At 50.5% G+C, this 16619-nt stretch overlaps 9 protein-coding genes across 9 annotated transcripts; 8 read left to right on the top strand and 1 right to left on the bottom strand.

Annotated features, from left to right (window-relative positions):
- Positions 1–256: 256 nt before the first annotated feature.
- BC939DRAFT_506275 (uncharacterized protein) lies at positions 257–1273 on the top strand (the record flags this gene model as incomplete). Its single annotated transcript, XM_051560767.1, has 1 exon — positions 257–1273. The coding sequence occupies one exon, from the start codon at positions 257–259 to the stop codon at positions 1271–1273; it is 1017 nt and encodes a 338-aa protein (XP_051408753.1).
- A 386-nt stretch (positions 1274–1659) lies between these two features.
- BC939DRAFT_480099 (ER protein Pkr1-domain-containing protein) lies at positions 1660–3667 on the top strand (the record flags this gene model as incomplete). Its single annotated transcript, XM_051558909.1, has 2 exons — positions 1660–3533; positions 3616–3667. The coding sequence occupies 2 exons, from the start codon at positions 1660–1662 to the stop codon at positions 3665–3667; spliced, it is 1926 nt and encodes a 641-aa protein (XP_051408754.1).
- A 1130-nt stretch (positions 3668–4797) lies between these two features.
- Positions 4798–5873, top strand: BC939DRAFT_278371 (uncharacterized protein). Its single transcript, XM_051551188.1, has 4 exons — positions 4798–4963; positions 5092–5307; positions 5452–5631; positions 5725–5873. The coding sequence occupies exons 1-3, from the start codon at positions 4904–4906 to the stop codon at positions 5620–5622; spliced, it is 447 nt and encodes a 148-aa protein (XP_051408755.1). The 5' UTR covers positions 4798–4903; the 3' UTR covers positions 5623–5631; positions 5725–5873.
- BC939DRAFT_278373 (uncharacterized protein) lies at positions 5672–6165 on the top strand. The gene has a single exon (XM_051551189.1). It carries the CDS (start codon positions 5788–5790, stop codon positions 6100–6102), a length of 315 nt encoding a protein of 104 aa, XP_051408756.1. The 5' UTR covers positions 5672–5787; the 3' UTR covers positions 6103–6165.
- Positions 6166–6324: 159 nt separating this feature from the next.
- On the top strand, positions 6325–10844 carry BC939DRAFT_278376 (Nrap protein). The gene is made up of 7 exons (XM_051551190.1): positions 6325–6531; positions 6635–6764; positions 6806–7102; positions 7206–7584; positions 7689–10270; positions 10379–10534; positions 10638–10844. Exons 2-7 carry the CDS (start codon positions 6732–6734, stop codon positions 10803–10805), a joined length of 3615 nt encoding a protein of 1204 aa, XP_051408757.1. The 5' UTR covers positions 6325–6531; positions 6635–6731; the 3' UTR covers positions 10806–10844.
- Positions 10845–11332: 488 nt separating this feature from the next.
- On the top strand, positions 11333–11664 carry BC939DRAFT_462035 (uncharacterized protein). The gene has a single exon (XM_051557066.1). The coding sequence runs from the start codon at positions 11363–11365 to the stop codon at positions 11534–11536; it is 174 nt and encodes a 57-aa protein (XP_051408758.1). The 5' UTR covers positions 11333–11362; the 3' UTR covers positions 11537–11664.
- A 118-nt stretch (positions 11665–11782) lies between these two features.
- Positions 11783–13121, top strand: BC939DRAFT_401052 (organic solute transporter subunit alpha/Transmembrane protein; the record flags this gene model as incomplete). The annotated part of the gene is made up of 5 exons (XM_051552584.1): positions 11783–11986; positions 12081–12539; positions 12662–12736; positions 12830–12884; positions 12994–13121. Coding segments are annotated over 5 exons (921 nt in total), but the record flags the coding sequence as incomplete, so codon positions are not given.
- Positions 13122–14912: 1791 nt separating this feature from the next.
- On the bottom strand, positions 14913–15690 carry BC939DRAFT_462037 (uncharacterized protein). Its single transcript, XM_051557067.1, has one exon. It carries the CDS (start codon positions 15652–15654, stop codon positions 15391–15393), a length of 264 nt encoding a protein of 87 aa, XP_051408760.1. The 5' UTR covers positions 15655–15690; the 3' UTR covers positions 14913–15390.
- BC939DRAFT_462038 (uncharacterized protein) lies at positions 15684–16424 on the top strand. The gene has a single exon (XM_051557068.1). The coding sequence runs from the start codon at positions 15807–15809 to the stop codon at positions 16353–16355; it is 549 nt and encodes a 182-aa protein (XP_051408761.1). The 5' UTR covers positions 15684–15806; the 3' UTR covers positions 16356–16424.
- Positions 16425–16619: the final 195 nt, after the last annotated feature.

Genomic DNA, 16619 nt, shown 5'->3' on the forward strand with positions numbered 1-16619 from the left:
TTTCATCCATTAACAATTGTACTTATAAGCCTTCTTATTGTGCCGAAAAGGGCGACATCTCTCCCGGTAAAGCTTCTGTGGGCAATATATCCACACTATTGTTCGCTGGCCAGGATATCTTTAAAAGCACCCTGTTCGGGTACAGTTCTCGCTCTCTTTCTCTCTCGCCCCCACTCTCTTTGTCTTCCTGCTTCTCTCCCATTTTCATCGCGTTCCATCTCACACAAAACACTCCAATACCTTACCTCACACAACAATGACCGATAACACAGATACAGGAGGACCACCAAAGATTGCAGCGCTGGATCTTCCAGAGATTAGGCGCCATGTCCTCCAGTACCTGGGGGGTACGAATTTGGTCAATTGTATGCAACTGAACAAGGCGTGGCAAGAAGAGGCTGTACCGGTGCTCTGGAGCAGGATCAATCTAAACAGACCACCACCCATTGCAGAGCTTCGACGCTCCGGCAGTCTTATCAGAACCCTGAACATGGGTTACCTCGATGTTGCCTGGCCAGTGTATTCCACGCTGGAAATCCCCAACCTTCGAGGACTGGCCTTTTCATTTGTGCCCACGAATGGGGATAAGACCAGCGAATTATTTCAAAGGCACACTTTATTGACGCAGGTGGATCTGTGGGATACGAAATGCACATTCGAGGGCTCCGCACATGCTTCGCAGCTCTGGGAAGCAATGGCCAGCTTGCCGAACTTGAGGAAGCTCAATCTTCTCAATTTTACACTGACCGACAATATCGACCTTTTACCTCCTCTATCAAACTTACAGTCGCTGGTTATGCAGCATGTAGATTTTGCAGAGATGTCATTGAATGCGCAGATGCAACTTATGGCCCGATGCCCAGCCCTGGAAATCCTGGAGTGGAAGCCGACTTTAAAAGTCAGTGGGAAAGGACCTATAGCAATTAAGCTGTTTGCACGAATGGTTAAAGCCGGGACCTGGCCCAAGTTACAGGGATTGACTCTGGGTTGGAGTCTGAATGGTTGTTTAGACGAAGACATCGCTTCCATCCTGGAGGCTATGCCGCGGGTTTCGATCCTTGCTTTGCCCGCCTCAAAGTTTGGACCGCTATCTTTCGAGAAACTGCGTGCCCACTTCTTGACCCTTCGAGAGCTTGGCCTCGAACACTCCCATCGGCTGACAAAGGCGATGGTGACGGAGGTTTTGGCATCATGCCCTCGGCTGTCTTCTGCATCTTGGGCACGCCTCACCGTACACCCTGCATACACCCACGTTTCTGCAGCGCAGAAATAGAACGACTTTTTTTTTGATGCAACTTCGGTGCTGTGCTTGCGAGGTTTTGCAAAGTATCTCCAGAAGATAAAATAAATCGCTTTCTGTTTTGACGCGACTTTGTTGCTGTGCTTGTGAAAAAGTTTTTTTTCTTTTGCCTGTGTCGGCGTTTGTACGTATACTCGTAGCGGGGATGTTGCATACGTGTTTGGTTCGCTGCAGCACACGTTTTCTTAAACATGCCCAAGGTTCGACGTGCCTGAACACAAACAGCGAGGCGTGAAGAGGGAGTGCTCTGCCGTTTTGCTCTTCATCCTCTTTTTTTATCATCCCGCCATACTTCCATCAACTCTTCTACTTCTCCATCCCTAATCCTTTCGTCCATCCGCCTCCAACTCAGTCTCATCATGGCCAGCTCAAACATCCCTAGTCACGCTGATCAGTCCTATGACCATCACGACTTTGTGGACGATGACGACGATGGCTGGCAGGTCGTCTCATCATCCTCTTCTCCATCCCCAGCTGCAGCAGCAAAGGAAAAGTCATCCTTCTCGACCGCCTCCCACTCGGCTTCTGAGGTCACCGCTGCTGACGTCCCTGCTGTTGATCAGCTCAACCCCGACATCGCTACTGCCACTACTTCCAGCGTCTCGTCAACATCAGCACCCCCTGCCGAACCAGAGACGACCGAAAAGGCCTCGAAAAAGAAAAAGAAGCAGATCTTTGGCACCGATGAGTTCCAGCCCGTGATCTCCAAGAAGCAAATGGCTCGTGCCAGCAAGGTTCCTGCTAGTAAGCGACCCAATGCCCCAGTCGGCGTGTCCACCTCGAGCTATTTTGATCTGTTGCAGGACACAGAGGATGCAGAGGACGCCGACAAGATTCTGGAGCGGATCACCCAGGAAGAGGAAGAGGAAAGGGAAAGGAGCCGTCTGGAACAGGAGGCGAGGGAGCAAGAATCTAAGGAGGCCGAGAGGCGCGAGATGGACGTTCATGACCAACAATTGAAAGAACAGGAACGTCTGCAACAGGAACGTCTGGAACAGATCGCACGCGAACAACAACAATTGGCTGAGGAGGAAGAGTTGGCAAGGCTTGAAAAAGAAAGAGAGGAGGCGGTCGCCACTGCTACTGCTGCTGCCGAGACAGCCCTGCAGAAGCAAAAGAAGGAGGACAAGAAGAAGAGGGATAAGGAAGCCAAGGAAGCCAAGGAAGCCAAGGAAGCCAAGGAAGCTAAGGAGGCCAGGGAGAAGGAAGCAATCTTGCAAGCACACCTAAAGGCTGAGCAAGAACAAAATGAACAAGCGGAACAGGCAGCAAGGGATGCACAGGAGTCCGAAGCGGAGGCACTGAGGATCGCTGAAGAAGAAGCTGCCAAGGGAGCGGAAGAGCCAGAGCAGGCATCGCTACAGACCGGGTCCGAAGATTCGTGGCAGGTCGAGGACCATGAGGATCAAGAGGAGGACGACGACTGGCAGGAGCAGTCAAAGTCCAAGAAGAGCCGTAAGACGCGATCTTCACAGCAAGCTTCCGCATCGACCGGACTCGATATTCAGTCAAAGATGTCGATCTATGTCCTTCAACAGGACGAGATCGCGGACCAGGAAAGCGACGAGGAAAACACTGTGGATGAGACCTCGGAGGAAGAGAGAGCGAAGGAGGAGCAGCGCGCTGCAGTAGCCAAGATTGCAGCCAAGTTGAAGAGCGGATCAAGCAAGAAGAACAAGAAGAAGTCAACCTCGAATGCTGCATCAGCGGTCAATTCACCACGTATGGAGGGCAAGAAGGGGAAGAAGGCTGCGTCTACCTCGGGACCAGCATCAGCATCAGCGCCAGTACCGGTCCTGTCAGCTGTTGTAAGCGCAATTGAGCAGGAGCAGGACTCATCCTTATCTGCAGCTGAGGCAGCTACACCCAAGCTGAGCAAACGCAGGTCCAAAAAGGCATCCTCTGCCTCTGCAGCCTCCACCGACAGTCCATCAGCAATGGCAACAGCCGCAGGCGCAGCCTCAACATCATCCAAGGAGGGAACTACGGCGGACAAGACAAATGAGTCTTCGGGATCGAGCATGGTTCAGAAGGATGGTCCTCAAGACATGGTCGGAGGCGTGTTCTCTTCGATTTTTGAGAAGGGTGTAAACCCTGGTCTGATCAAGGCCTTGAATGTTGTGTTTGTTGCTCTGTTTTTGTCCCTGGGCTTCCTGGTCTTTGCCTCAGGTGGCAACGGACACGTCATTGCCTTGACAGGAATTGCCGTGGCTCTGTTTATTACCGTGCAATGGTAAGTTTATGGTGTATCTTTGCATAACAGCGCATTTTAGACTGAAACTAACCGTCGGGTTTATTTCTTTTTCGGCATTTAGGTTCCTGCGTGAGATGGAGACGATGAGGATCGAGGAGCATAAGGACGCTTAAAGCATTGAATATTGGATTGTATGGGTCCAACAAAGGCGAGAGGAGAACAGGAAAGATTAGCATCGATAATAGACAGGGCAAGCAGCCCTATAAAAATGTACTTGATGGACCTTTGTCATGGAAATCGTTGCTCAGGAATAGTGCTTACTAGGAACCAGATCAAAACAAACAACGATGATTCTTCTTGCTCTCGTGGACGCTCAGAAAAAAAAAAGTTGCCCGCATTTATCTTTTATCCATCTGAATGACCAGATAAACACGCCAGTATGAATGATCGTTGTGTAGTGTTAGAATATGGTTTAGAAAAAATGCGGGGTATACAAAGAACCTTGATGGGCGGCGACTCTTGTGCGGCCACCTGCCATAAGAGGGAAATCCTGGGGAAAAGCACCTGGAGATGCCAGCTTTGCTATTCCTTTTGACGAACCAAGGAGAGGAGAGGATAGGATGGAGAGAAGGCGGTAACTGATACGGAGCAGCAGTGGATTGCGAGTGGAGAAATGACGACGCAGCATTGGCGGGTGTAGTTCATGTCCCGGAGATAGTTCTTTCGAACCCAGGCAAAACGGAGTGGCCGGTGCTGCTGCATCGTATTGGTGTTGCAACGTGGATTGTGTTCCCATGCGCCCTCGCTTGGATGACTATGCACCCACTTTTCTCTTTCGGTATGTTTTCTTCTTTTGCGGTGCCGATATGATGACGCTGTGGGTTGAAGAAGATCTCATCGAGCATAGCCTATTGCTTGTGCCCCGTTCTATGTTGGCTGACCATTCGACCCAGTTTTCTTGCCCTCCCCACCCAGCTTTGTATTCCTTGCCTCCTCATCGCACTCGACTCATCCCCACTTGTTCGGTCTTCTCATTCCGAAGGAGTGCATCTCTCTCTCTCTCTCTCTTTTTTTTTTTTCCTCTTTTACATACGCATTCGTTATTCCTTGTACATATTCCTGGTCAAGCAGCTTCCAAACCCACACTGTCGCCCCCAAAGTGTTCAGAGGGCTCAAAGGAGGAACCGACTCATCCATTCCATTCCTATTGTCTGATATACATCTCTATCACACTTCGCCTTCCTCCCCTCCCCTAAAACAACGTATTCGCATACTGTACCAAGGATCCTCCACAGCACAGCAGCTCAACAGCTTCCTTCTATACCCCGCATCTTTCCCATAAATTATATCTCCCGCATCTCACACGCACCCCGGAGCGCTGAGAGCGTCGCCTAAAAAAAAGCTGAAGAATGGTCCAGGCACGGCGGTTTCACTCGTACTTCCTGTTCTTCATCCCCCTCACACAAGGTGTAAGTGTTTAAATCAGTTGATGCGTCCTTGTTACTTTCATCCTAATAGGCTAATTTGGTTGGATATCGCCCATACCACGCCCATCGTCTTTGGCTTTTGTGTGGGTCTCTTCTTCCCATTTGTTTAGGTCCTTCTTGTGATTATCCTCGACTTCTGCAAAAACGCTGCGTTCTTTGCCCACCAGGCCCAGAACCTGTCCCCGACTACACCCACAGCTATCGGGAATGGACAACAGGTCGAACGACCCAAAGATGGAGCGTATCTTGCAGCACAATATATCTATGCGATCTGGCTAATATCGATGATGCTCAAGGCCATTGTTGGTCTGCGTGCAAATCTGAAGGTACACATAAACAGGATTACACATGCAATTTACTAGTTCGTTCATTATCATGTACACGTTGCCAAACATACGATTACAACGTGCATGCACTCCCACTCATAGGTCGTTAATAATATGATGTCTTCTATTTCTTCTTGTCGTTAGTTCAATATTCGTTGGATGGGAATATACAATGTACTCTTTGGAATCGACACAGGATTTGAGTTCATTCACACGACTCTCGGGGTGATTTTCCAGGACGTGAGCCAGCTGGACGAAGCAGGAATCATTCGGCACTACTGTGTTGGCTACCTTATTGTGAGTGCTGCAACATAATATCAAGATGTATATGTCTAATGTCTCGCAAAAATGAAGGGTTGAATGGTTCTGTTCACATGTGCTTTAAGCAATACTGACATTTCTATACTTCTTTTATAGTTAATATTGCAGATATATGGACTCTTTTGCTGCTGGATTCATCTCAAATGGGTCAGAGTCGAGATGCCTCAGCTGCTAGCTTCAACAGAACGCCAGGAAACCCTATACGAGCTCATGTTTCCGTATTGCGTTGGAGCAAGGGCACGTAGGGCCGCAGCGACAACCAATAATGTTTCGCCCAATTCCGCAATCGATCCATCGTCGTCAATATCACCTAATGGAGCCAGCACGGCTACTGCACCAGTCGCTATTGATCTTGAAAGGGCATCCACAAATCCAGCATCCAGTGATAGTCGGCCCCCAATATTAGCAAACAACGATACGGTCCAGTCCTCTACTAGCAGTGATAGCGAGATTCAAGTTGCTATACAGCGGTGATGCCTCCAAATGATCGCTAGTCGCTTCATTGCAAAGATCAATAAAATCGATACCTTGTACAGCAGCTACCTATTTGTGCTATACCATGGTGCTCTGCAGTCCTTCTCCAGAGACGCGTTTTTGTGTGTGTGTAGTAGGTGTGTAGTTTGCGGTCACAATGTGGCTGAGTTTGTTGTCCGTTTTTTTTTTTTTTTTTTTTTAGACTTGACCTTGAGTGATATTCTTCCTTCCTCTCACACTGCAAACAGGCACTTCTCCCTCTCAACCCTCAACCCTTCTTCTTTCAATCTCGCCCACCTCTCAACGCTCAGTTGTTCCTTGACCCTTATCTCTCTCCCTTACTCTTACACGCATTCTTTTACTCACGACAGCGTAATGGCCCCCACAAAGCGCAAGGCTGCTCTTCCAGCGCCTGCTCTTGCCAAGAAGGTACAGACCTCGCCCTGTTCTGCGGCCTTTGCTGAACGCATGGTGTACTGAAGCCATATACCGCCCTACTTACATTTCCCTAATTACTTCACTTGCAACGTAGTCTCGTAAAGTCGTGGAGCCAGAGCCAGAGTCTTCCAGCGGCGAAGAGTCCTTTGATGACATGATCGACGAAGAAGAAGAAGACGACGACGACGAGGATGAGGACGAGGATGAAGGCGATTATATCGAAGGTGAAGATGAAGCGATGCAGGGAGACTCTGACGACCAGGAGGATGAAGAGGAGGAAGACCAGGACGAGTTCATGGCAGCAGCCGAGCACGACGCCTCATCAAAACCGCAGAATCTCGCGGGTGTGAAAAACTCGTCTCTTTACAAAGCACCGACGAACGAGGAAATCCAGGGATTACAGGAATCATCAGATCTGTTCAAGTCCAACATTTTCAAGCTGCAGATCGAGGAGCTGCTGAAAGAGGTTCAGGTCGATTATAAGAAGGCCCAGCCACTGGAGGCTGCTCTCCGCAAACTGAAGGATATCTTCGATCGCACGCCGGAGCATCAGGAACTTTCTGTAAGTCATCGAGAGAGCACGTTTGAAGCATTATTGGACATCCTATTGATATTGTCAAAGGCGCACGGTCGACTAATGCGCACATATTTCATACGATTCATAGCTCGCTGCTATCAAGAGCAACATGAAGAAAAAGTCGGTTGTCATCCCATTCCCTCAACCAGAGCCAGCGGCCGATATTCAATATACATTCGGTTACAGCGCCCCTTCCGCCATGCACCTCGTCGGCAGTTTCCCGTTGAAGACCGTCTCAAAGAACCGCCATGGCTGGAGTGTAGATGTCGCTGTTGAGATGCCAGAGGAGCTCTTCCAGGAGAAGGATCACATGAACTATCGCTATTTTTACAAGCGCGCATACTATCTTTCCGTGCTTGCTGCCGCTGTTCGGGATAAGAAATCGGGCATGTCCAACTGCAAGACCGAGTTCAGCACGCTTAACGGAGATCAGCGCAAGCCTATTTTGATTCTGAACCCGTCTGGAGGTACGACATTGGGGTTTGAGCACTTTTGATGTCTACAGAAGGGACGACTACCAAACATTCGGTTGTTGTCATTGTTCTCACATATTCATTTCTCATGTTGATAGATAAAAGCGAGACCGACTTCAAAAAGATGCGGTGTACTATTCGAATTATTCCCTATATCCCTGCCTCAGTATTCCCCGCCCAGCGACTGGCGCCCGGTCGTAACAACGTGCGTTCAGCGGATATCACGGAACAGCCCCCAACTCCTCAGTATAACACAGCCCTCCAGCAGGACACCGCCTTCACATCTCATCTCGCCTTCCTTTACCAGCACAGCAAAAGCTGTTCCGGCTTCAAAGACGCTTGCATCTTGCTTAAGGTCTGGGCTACACAGCGCGGACTTCTTCGCCGTACTAGCGAAGGCTTCAATGGATTCTTGTTGGAGATGCTGATGGCATATCTCTTGCAAGGCGGAGGCGCTAATGGAGGAAAGAAACTGGCGAACGGATTCAGCTCATACCAGCTCGTTAAGGGAACTATCGACTACATTTCACAGCACGACTTTGATGCCCAGCCTATCTTTATGGGTCAGAACACGACATCAGGAGAATTCTCTAAGGAGGCCTTTACCGGGAACTTTGAGGTCGTGATCGTCGACCCTTCAGGAAAGATCAACTTGGCAGGACATGTCTCCAAAGCAGCACTTGATGAGCTCCAGCACGAGACCCGTCTGGCCATGAAATTCTTTACAGAGTCCAGCGATGACAAGTTCGAGGCGTTGTTCTTGAAGAGGGTCGATAATCCCATGTTGCGCTTCGATAATATGGTCAAGATCCATGCACCCAAACATCTCGGACAGCTGAAGAGCTACACCAAGAAGGCGGCCCTGGACTATCCTTCGCCATTCATCCATTTCGCTCACTCGATCGCGCCCCTGCTCAAGCGCGGTTTGACAGACAGAGTTCACCTTGTCGCCACTCGTTTCGATCCCCTGGAGAACTGGGCTACATCAAGCGCAGCGCCCGACTTTGGATCAAACTCTGTTATCACCATCGGACTTTTGTTGAACCACGAGGAGAGCTCGCGTCTGGTCGACCTGGGGCCTCCTGCCGATGATCTGGAGACTGCCAAGGTTTTCCGCGAGCTGTGGGGCAACAAGGCAGAGCTTCGTCGTTTCAAGGATGGCAGTATTCTTGAGAGTGCCGTGTGGGAGGCGCAGGGAACGGATGCTCGCCATTTGATTGTCGGACAGATGATTGGTTACTTATTGAAGCACCATCTCTCCGTACCTCATGACTCGGTGCACTACTGGGCTGGACAGCTCAACAAGTTTATTCAATACAACAGCAAGGTCGTCCCTGAGCGGCTTTTTGACAACAAGACTGCCGCCGCCAGTGGATTCCAGTCTACCGTCGCTGCCTTTGAGTCACTCACTAAGGCCGTCAAGACTGCTGAGGATATGCCCCTTTCCGTCACCCATATGTACTTTACCTCGCCTGCCGCACGTCTCTCATCGACCTTTATTCCCCACCCCCGCGACTTCAACGTACCAGCAACCAATTTCCCGGACAGTGCCCAGTATGTCGAGCCGTTGGATGTTGTCATTCAGTTCGAGTCCTCACAAAAATGGCCTGACAATTTGAAGGCGATCCAGAGAATGAAGACGGCGTTTTACCTCCGTTTGGCCGAGAAGATCAAGTACAAGGGCATGCGCGCGACCGTTGTGGAGGAGACCGAGGAGGAATCCTTGGGCGTGAATGGATACATGGATGTTTGTGTTGCACCTGGTTACGTGTTCCGCTGCAGGATCTCCCACGAACGTGAGATTACCCTGTGCGAGAATGTGATCTCGGACCGCAAGTCGAGCCACAGCCTCAAGGAGCAGCACCAGAAGGCACTGGATCTCTACAACAGATACTTTGTCCAGGCACCGATGCACACATTCCAGCTTCACGCTCTCTGCCACAGGCATCCTTCGCTCTCACAGACGATTCGCTTGACAAAGCGCTGGGTGAGCGCTCACTGGCTCGCACCGTTCTTCAACGATGAGACCTTGGAACTCCTGGCTGCTGCGGTCTACGTCGACCCAGCACCGTGGGCGGCCCCTGCCAGTGGATTCACCGGATTTGCTCGTGTGTTGAACCTGTTGGCAAGCTGGGACTGGAAGCACGAGCCCTTGGTGGTCGACTTGACTGGAGAGATGACTGGCAAGGAGCGGGAAGAGATCCGCCACAACTTTGCGAACACGCGCAAGAACATGATTGCATCGACATCGGCTACAGCGCCCCAGGTCAAGACGACAGCGATCTCGAGCGATCATGCGACCATGTTTATTGCCACGGGCAAGGATACGTTCTCAAAGTGGTGGACCTGGCAATCGCCGTCACCGATGATCGTGGCCCGTTTGCGCACACTGGCCAAGACCAGCTTGGACCATATGACGAAGACGATGTCCTCATCCGAGACGACGAGCTCCTCGGCGTTAAACGCAATCTTTATTACACCGACGGTGCACTATGACCTCGTAATTGATCTGGATCCAGCGTTGTGCACGCGCTATGCACAGAACTTGGCCCCGAACGCCCAGTCCTTTGTGACGAAGGGCGATAAGTACAAGAACTTGGGCTCGTTCCAGAAGAGTGTCTTTGGCGATGAGATCCTAATCGGCTTCGATCCTGCTGCCGAGTATCTTGCAGAATTACAGGTGCGTCCTCGAGAGTTGAGATTGCAGTACATGTACAGGGCAAGGAGCATTCAAACATACATGAGCATGGTTACTAACATTGTCTATTGGTCACTGATGTTATTATAGAGAGCATATGGAGATATTGCACTGTTCTTCCATGACCGATATGGTGGTACGCAGATTGGAGTTCTTTGGAACCCGATCACGCTGAGCCCAAGGGCCTGGAAGGTCAACCTTGGCTTCAACAGCAGGCCTGCAGATGTGAACAAGGATGGGGTAATGGTAAGAAGAGCATGCATGTATCTCCTCTGACTATGTGGTGCGATGTCGTTTGTATAGCCATGAGAAAGCAACCCTATCTAACCATCAATTTATATTTCTATAGGAGGTTAAGAAGGAGCAGCAGGACTCGAAATCAAAGGGCGGCAAGACGGGCGCCGGATCCAAACTGGTGGTGCCTAACATCGAAGCGCTAATTAGTGAGATGGAGAGGGTCGGCCATGGTCTTGTGCGGTCCATCCAGATCAACCGGGATCCCACTGCGACTAACTAATCAGGGGGCGACTTTACTATATTTCCGTATCCATTTCAGCATTCCTTTCATTTCTTGCATTTACTTTCCCTCCATTTCTCATCCCTGTCCCTGCCATACATAGAACTCAATAAAGACACGCGCAGATCCATGCATATGGACGCATGGAAACTCAATAGAAACTGAATTTTCGCTACCGCTGCTGTGTAAAGAATGATTGGGCTCCTCCTTCATTCCCTCCCAGTCCATCATCCCCCTTTCCCTCTCTTTTACAAATTGACCGATCGATGATGACAGCTTGTCCGTTTGTGCCTGATTGCGCGCACCCCCTGCTGCTGTACCTGTTTGTTACCCCTTGGTCCGAGCACGCAGTCGTTTTCTCACTCTTTGAAAGAAAGGGTCAGCATGCGTTTTTGTTGTTTTGTGTGCCTAATGTGATGACCAACTGACCATGTTCGCTTGACCCCTATTTGCTCTGCCAACATGTCACCCAACTCTTACCCCTTCCTCCCCCCCTCCCCTCCTCCTCCTCCTCCTCCTCTCCCTCACCCGTTTATCTTTTTCTTGGTTATGGTCCGATGCTCGCCTCCTTCGCTGCTTTCTTTATCCTCCTTTCGCCTCTGCCGCCAGCTTTCCTTCGACTCTTTTCGCTTCATACCCATACATACCTTCTTCCCTTTGAACGTTGTCATCTTGGCAGGGCACCCAATCCACCGTCCATTCCTCAACTCATGCGCTTCATAGCTTCGTAATAAGAAAGTGCCCTCCAAAGACTTCACTCCAGTCAGACTTGGACCTGAATACTCCCCTTTGTTCCATCCTCTACAACAGCTCAACGGTCTCACTTCTCCACATATATCCTAATTAACGGCAATCTCTTGGACAACATTCCCATTTCATCAACTGCAACGACTTTTTTTTTTTTTTTTTTTTTAATACCACCACAACCCACCTCTTCCCTTTTTTTCACCCTATAACACGGTTTTGCTGTTGGATGCATGTCTGCAGACAACACAACCCACCTAGCCCCTAATGGCTGCCCACTCGAGAGTCGCCCGGAAGATCCGACCCATCTCTTTTCTTCCGAGGGTATCACCCTCGACCTACCAAGGATCGGATGGATAGGAACAGGATGCTGTACGTTAATAGCGACCTTCCTCTCCTTTTTCTTGATCTACCGGCATTACCAATACTATACCAAGGTAAACAGCCTTAGACTTCTACGCTCCTCATACATCACACTGTATGTCCTTGCTAACATTTTCTTCACTCGTTTCTTTCCGATAACCCGTACAGCCTAATCAGCAGCGCTACATCGTCCGGATGTTGCTCATGGTACCGATCTACGCCATCACTTCCTGGTTCTCCTTCGTCTACGTACGTGAGGCGGTCTACTACGACGAGATCCGAGTCCTCTACGAGGCCTTCGTTATCGCGTCCTTCCTGATCCTTATGCTCCAATACCTCGGAGACTCACTCGAGGAACAAAAACGGGTGCTCAAGCGCCACAAGAAGACCGAGCGATGGTTCTTCCCGTTGTGTTGCCTCAAATACAATCCATCGCGTCCACATTTCTTACAGTTCATGAAATGGGGGATCCTCCAGTACGTGCCCCTGAACGTCTTGGGGACGATCCTGACGATTACCTTGCAGATCATGGGGAACTATTGTGAGAGTAGCTGGAATCCAAAGTTTGGGCACGTTTGGATCATGATGATTAACTTTGTGTCCGTTTCCATGGCAACCTATTTCTTGGTAAGGTTTCCATGTCTTTGGACGAGACGCGAGACGCGGTTGTTGGTGGCGAAGAATTTTTTTTTTTTGCTAATCAGTTTTTTTTCTTTTTGGTGGCGGCGGTGGGTTTCGTGGGCAAGTAGATCATGTTTTATGTTACGATCCGCGAGGATTTAAAAGACTATGACCCATTCTACAAGTTCCTGGCTGTCAAACTGGTAAACCCCACCTTCCCGGTCTTCACATCGCTCTCTAAACATGGTAGAATCATTCCTTCCTCAGCTCACATACTATGGGCATCTTTTTTGTAGGTCGTTTTTTTCTCGTTCTGGCAATCGATCGTGGTCGAAGGATTGGTCTACTTTGGTAAGCGTCAGAACCCCTCGTTCTCATCAAGAAAACAGCACCGGGACAGTCAAACGCAGCAGGTCATAACCAGGAACCCTGTTTTTTAATTCTTTTTTCACTGGAATAGGTCTGATCAAGGCAACAAAGTACTGGTCCACATCCGATATCTCTGTCGGTATCAATGCCGTCCTGATCGACATCGAGATGGTCTTCTTCGCATTGATGCACCTCAGAGCCTTCAGCTACAAGCCCTACGTGCCCCGTATCCCGAACCCAAATATCCCACAACTTGAGCAGGCCTTACTCCCCGATGACGATAATACGTACGACAATCCCAGCAGCCGCAGAAACAACAATCAATCCCTATCCTCCATCCGAACAGACCGACCCAACGCCAGTAGGACATATACCTCGAGGACCCAATCCCAGCAGCCGACCGCCACGAAGAAGATGTCGTCGTCCGGCGTAGATTTCGGTTCAGCGTCGAAGGGTCAAAGCGGTGGCAAGGGCAAAGCGAGCGGAAAGGGTGAGGTCAAAAAAGCAGAGGATTTGATCTTGGATTTCTCACAAAAGACGCCAATCTGGAAGGGACTGCTCGACTCGTTTAATCCCTTGGACACCCTGCGCGAGCTAGCGTATGGAATCAAATACATGTACCGATGGTTGAGGGGCATTCCCGTGGACAAGGATAGTCGACGACTCTTGGATCTGGAACGTGCTTTTGGAAGGCAACGACCAGAAGTGCCTTATATTCCACCCAAGGACGAAGAGAAAGAGAAGAAAAAGAAGAAGAAAAAGAAGGGCAGGAATGACGAGGAGAGTGATCTGGACAGCGACAGCGAGAATGGAAGCAGTGGTGACGATAACGATGTGAACAGGCGTCACGATAATGAGAAGGCTGTCAATAAGGACAGTGAGGATGATGGTGAAGGTGATAGTCATGATATGCGTCGGCTCCGCGGAGACGGAGACGTGGACAGAGATTATGATTCTATTCGCGCACAAGGCGTAGGACGCTATCGAAGCTTTGCGGACCAAGGTCCAGGTGTGGATTATGGATATCGGCGGATGGATGCTGCATATGACATGGGATATGGAAACTATGGCGAAGGAGTCAGCAGTCCTGGAGGCAGCAGTCGGCCCACAATCTCATGGAAGCCCGCTAAGCCAATGGGTATCCTCAATCCTCCGTCAAACATCGGCAGTATTTCCGCGGCAGGTGGGCGGTCAGGACTTGGGAAGCAGACGGCGGCTCAAAAGAAGATCAGCCTCGAGTACCTCGAAAAGGAGCAGGCTGCTCAAACTGAGCGCGCGACTCTTCCGGACATCCAGCCTGAGCCAGTCGAGCGAAAGATTGCACTCTCAGGACTGTATGTGGATCTCCCGATACCTGGGGTAGATATACCTGAGCGTGGCTCCAGTTCTGTGAATACCCCGCTGCCCGTAAGCTATCACCGGCAGTTTTCGTCGTACGAATCTTATGGATCGCGCGACCCTTGGGAGCGAGATTGGAGACCCGAGCGAGAGAGGGAGCGAACAAAGTTGCATGCGGGTTCTGGAATGGATTCTCTGCGCTTTCAGTTCCGAGACCGTGATCTCGAGCGATCTGCGATCCTCCACACGCTGCCTATACCGCCCGTCCCACGACTGACAAGACCTAACATCGATACGCGGACTTTGCCATCCGAGGCGCCGGCACCAGTAAACCTCGAACCCCGAAGAGACGATGAAATGAGTCGACCGGTTGACAGGACTCTTGCTGCAACGAGTGATCCGTACCAGCGCGCACGAGAATTCGAGAGAGGCATGGAGTTACTTGCAAATAGGGACCGTAGCGGGGACGACATACTGGACAGGATAACAAGGCTGAGGGACTCTCGTATTGCGGCATTGTACAACGGCAATCAGGGCTATGTCCAAGAAGGATCCGAAGACACCTCGTTTTTATCTAGTGGTCCTTCTACAATAGGACAGTTCTATCACCATCGTGAAGGCAGCCAATCAGACCCAGAGATATCACGCTATATCCTGGAGCGTGAGGAACCGCTGCAATACATTGATGAGCTGGAACACAGACGCGATCTTCCTCCGGAACAACTCTATCAGCAGCAGCAGCAGCAGCAAGAGCCTCACCCAAATCTATTGGCCCCTCAGTCAGTTATCGAGAGAGCCCTCCCTCGACAGCCGATACCGGATTTCCCTGATACAACAATCGACGTTGATCCGATTGTGGCACAGTACAAGCAGCATTATCGTCAGAATCTTGTGGAGCAGCAGCAACAGCAAGAGCGCGAGCAGTTGTTGCAGCAGCAAGAGCAGCAGCGTCAGCAACAAGAACAACAACTTCAGGAACAAGAACAGCAATTTCAGCTGCAGGAACAACAACTTCAGTTGCAAGAACAACAACTTCAGCTGCAAGAGGAACAGCGCCAGCAACAAAAGCGTTTGTCGCGACAATTTCCTACATCTCGGATCCGACGCCGAAACAGTCTGGAGAGTCTTGCATCAGACAGCACCGGTTCCTTCAGAATCCGTGTTGCTTCTCGATCAGGATCCTTTGGCCGTAGCGGATATCGCTACGGCTATGGTTACGGCTATGGCTACGGACGTCCAACAGAGGGACGAACCCAGGACGCCCATCGGTATCCGATGCCTCCCCCACAACCTGTCCCACAGGTCCAGTTCTACAGGTTCCCAGAGGACCGCGAGCTTTATGAGCGCAGGAAACGGGAGATGCAGCAACAACAACAGCAACAGCAACAGCAAGATTCCCCTTATGGGCCATCATTGCGCTCAAACCCCGCTGTACAGCAGCAACGGCAGGAGCAACAGCAGCAACAGCAACAGCAACAACAACCGCTACCGCCACCCCCACAGAAGCAGCAGCACCGGGAACAACAGCAGCAGCCAGAGTCGCCTTATGGACCGCCAGTGCGCCCAATGCCCGTTTTCAAGCAGCTGCAACAACGCGAACGTGAGCGTGAACGCGATCCTAGATTCTACCAACCGCCGCGCCAACAACTGGAACCGTTACCGCCATTGAAAACACCAAGGCAGCAGCAGCATTACCCCCGTAGTAGCTACTACGAAGACTTCTCACTCTACAATCAGCAGCGCGATGATCCCGTGCCCCTAACATACGGTCAAGGTCGTACTGAGAGTCAGAGTCGGTACTCTGCACAACCACTACCTCCGATCGATACTCGCATGCGACCAACATATGGAGGACCCCAGCCAAGACGGTCGGTTAGGGATTATAACAATGAGTACCAGAGTCCAGTTGAGAGTGGTGGCGGTAGGCGTGGGGAGGACGGATTGTTCCCGGCGTCGAGGTATGCGGCACCGTTCTTGAGGGATTATGAGTTGCAGCAGAGGGAAGGCCGTCGTCGTATGCCACAGGGACCACCCATGCCCATGCAGATGCCGATGCCGATGCCAGTGCCGGCGCCGGTGCCAAGGAATGAGTACGGCAGTGGGGGGATGTATTGAAGAAGTGGTAGGCAGTCTCTTAATTGAGGATTTAGAGGATTAGAATAATGAAATAGATTGTGAACAAGCAATCATTGAACCCACGATAGTCCAATTGGAGATGCAGCGCGATGTCTCCATCTGCAACTGTACTCGTGTAGATGGTAGACATTCATAGACTAACACGCGTTCCTGAAAATGCTACATGTGTCTCTTGATATTTGTTTTGCCTCGCCATGTCCGGCGTCAACGAGGCAGCAAAAAAAAAAAAAAAAAAAAAAAAAC

This window comes from Gamsiella multidivaricata (genome assembly GCF_025024155.1).
Source record: "Gamsiella multidivaricata strain RSA 2152 chromosome Unknown BC939scaffold_69, whole genome shotgun sequence".
Lineage (NCBI taxonomy): Eukaryota > Fungi > Mortierellomycota > Mortierellomycetes > Mortierellales > Mortierellaceae > Gamsiella > Gamsiella multidivaricata.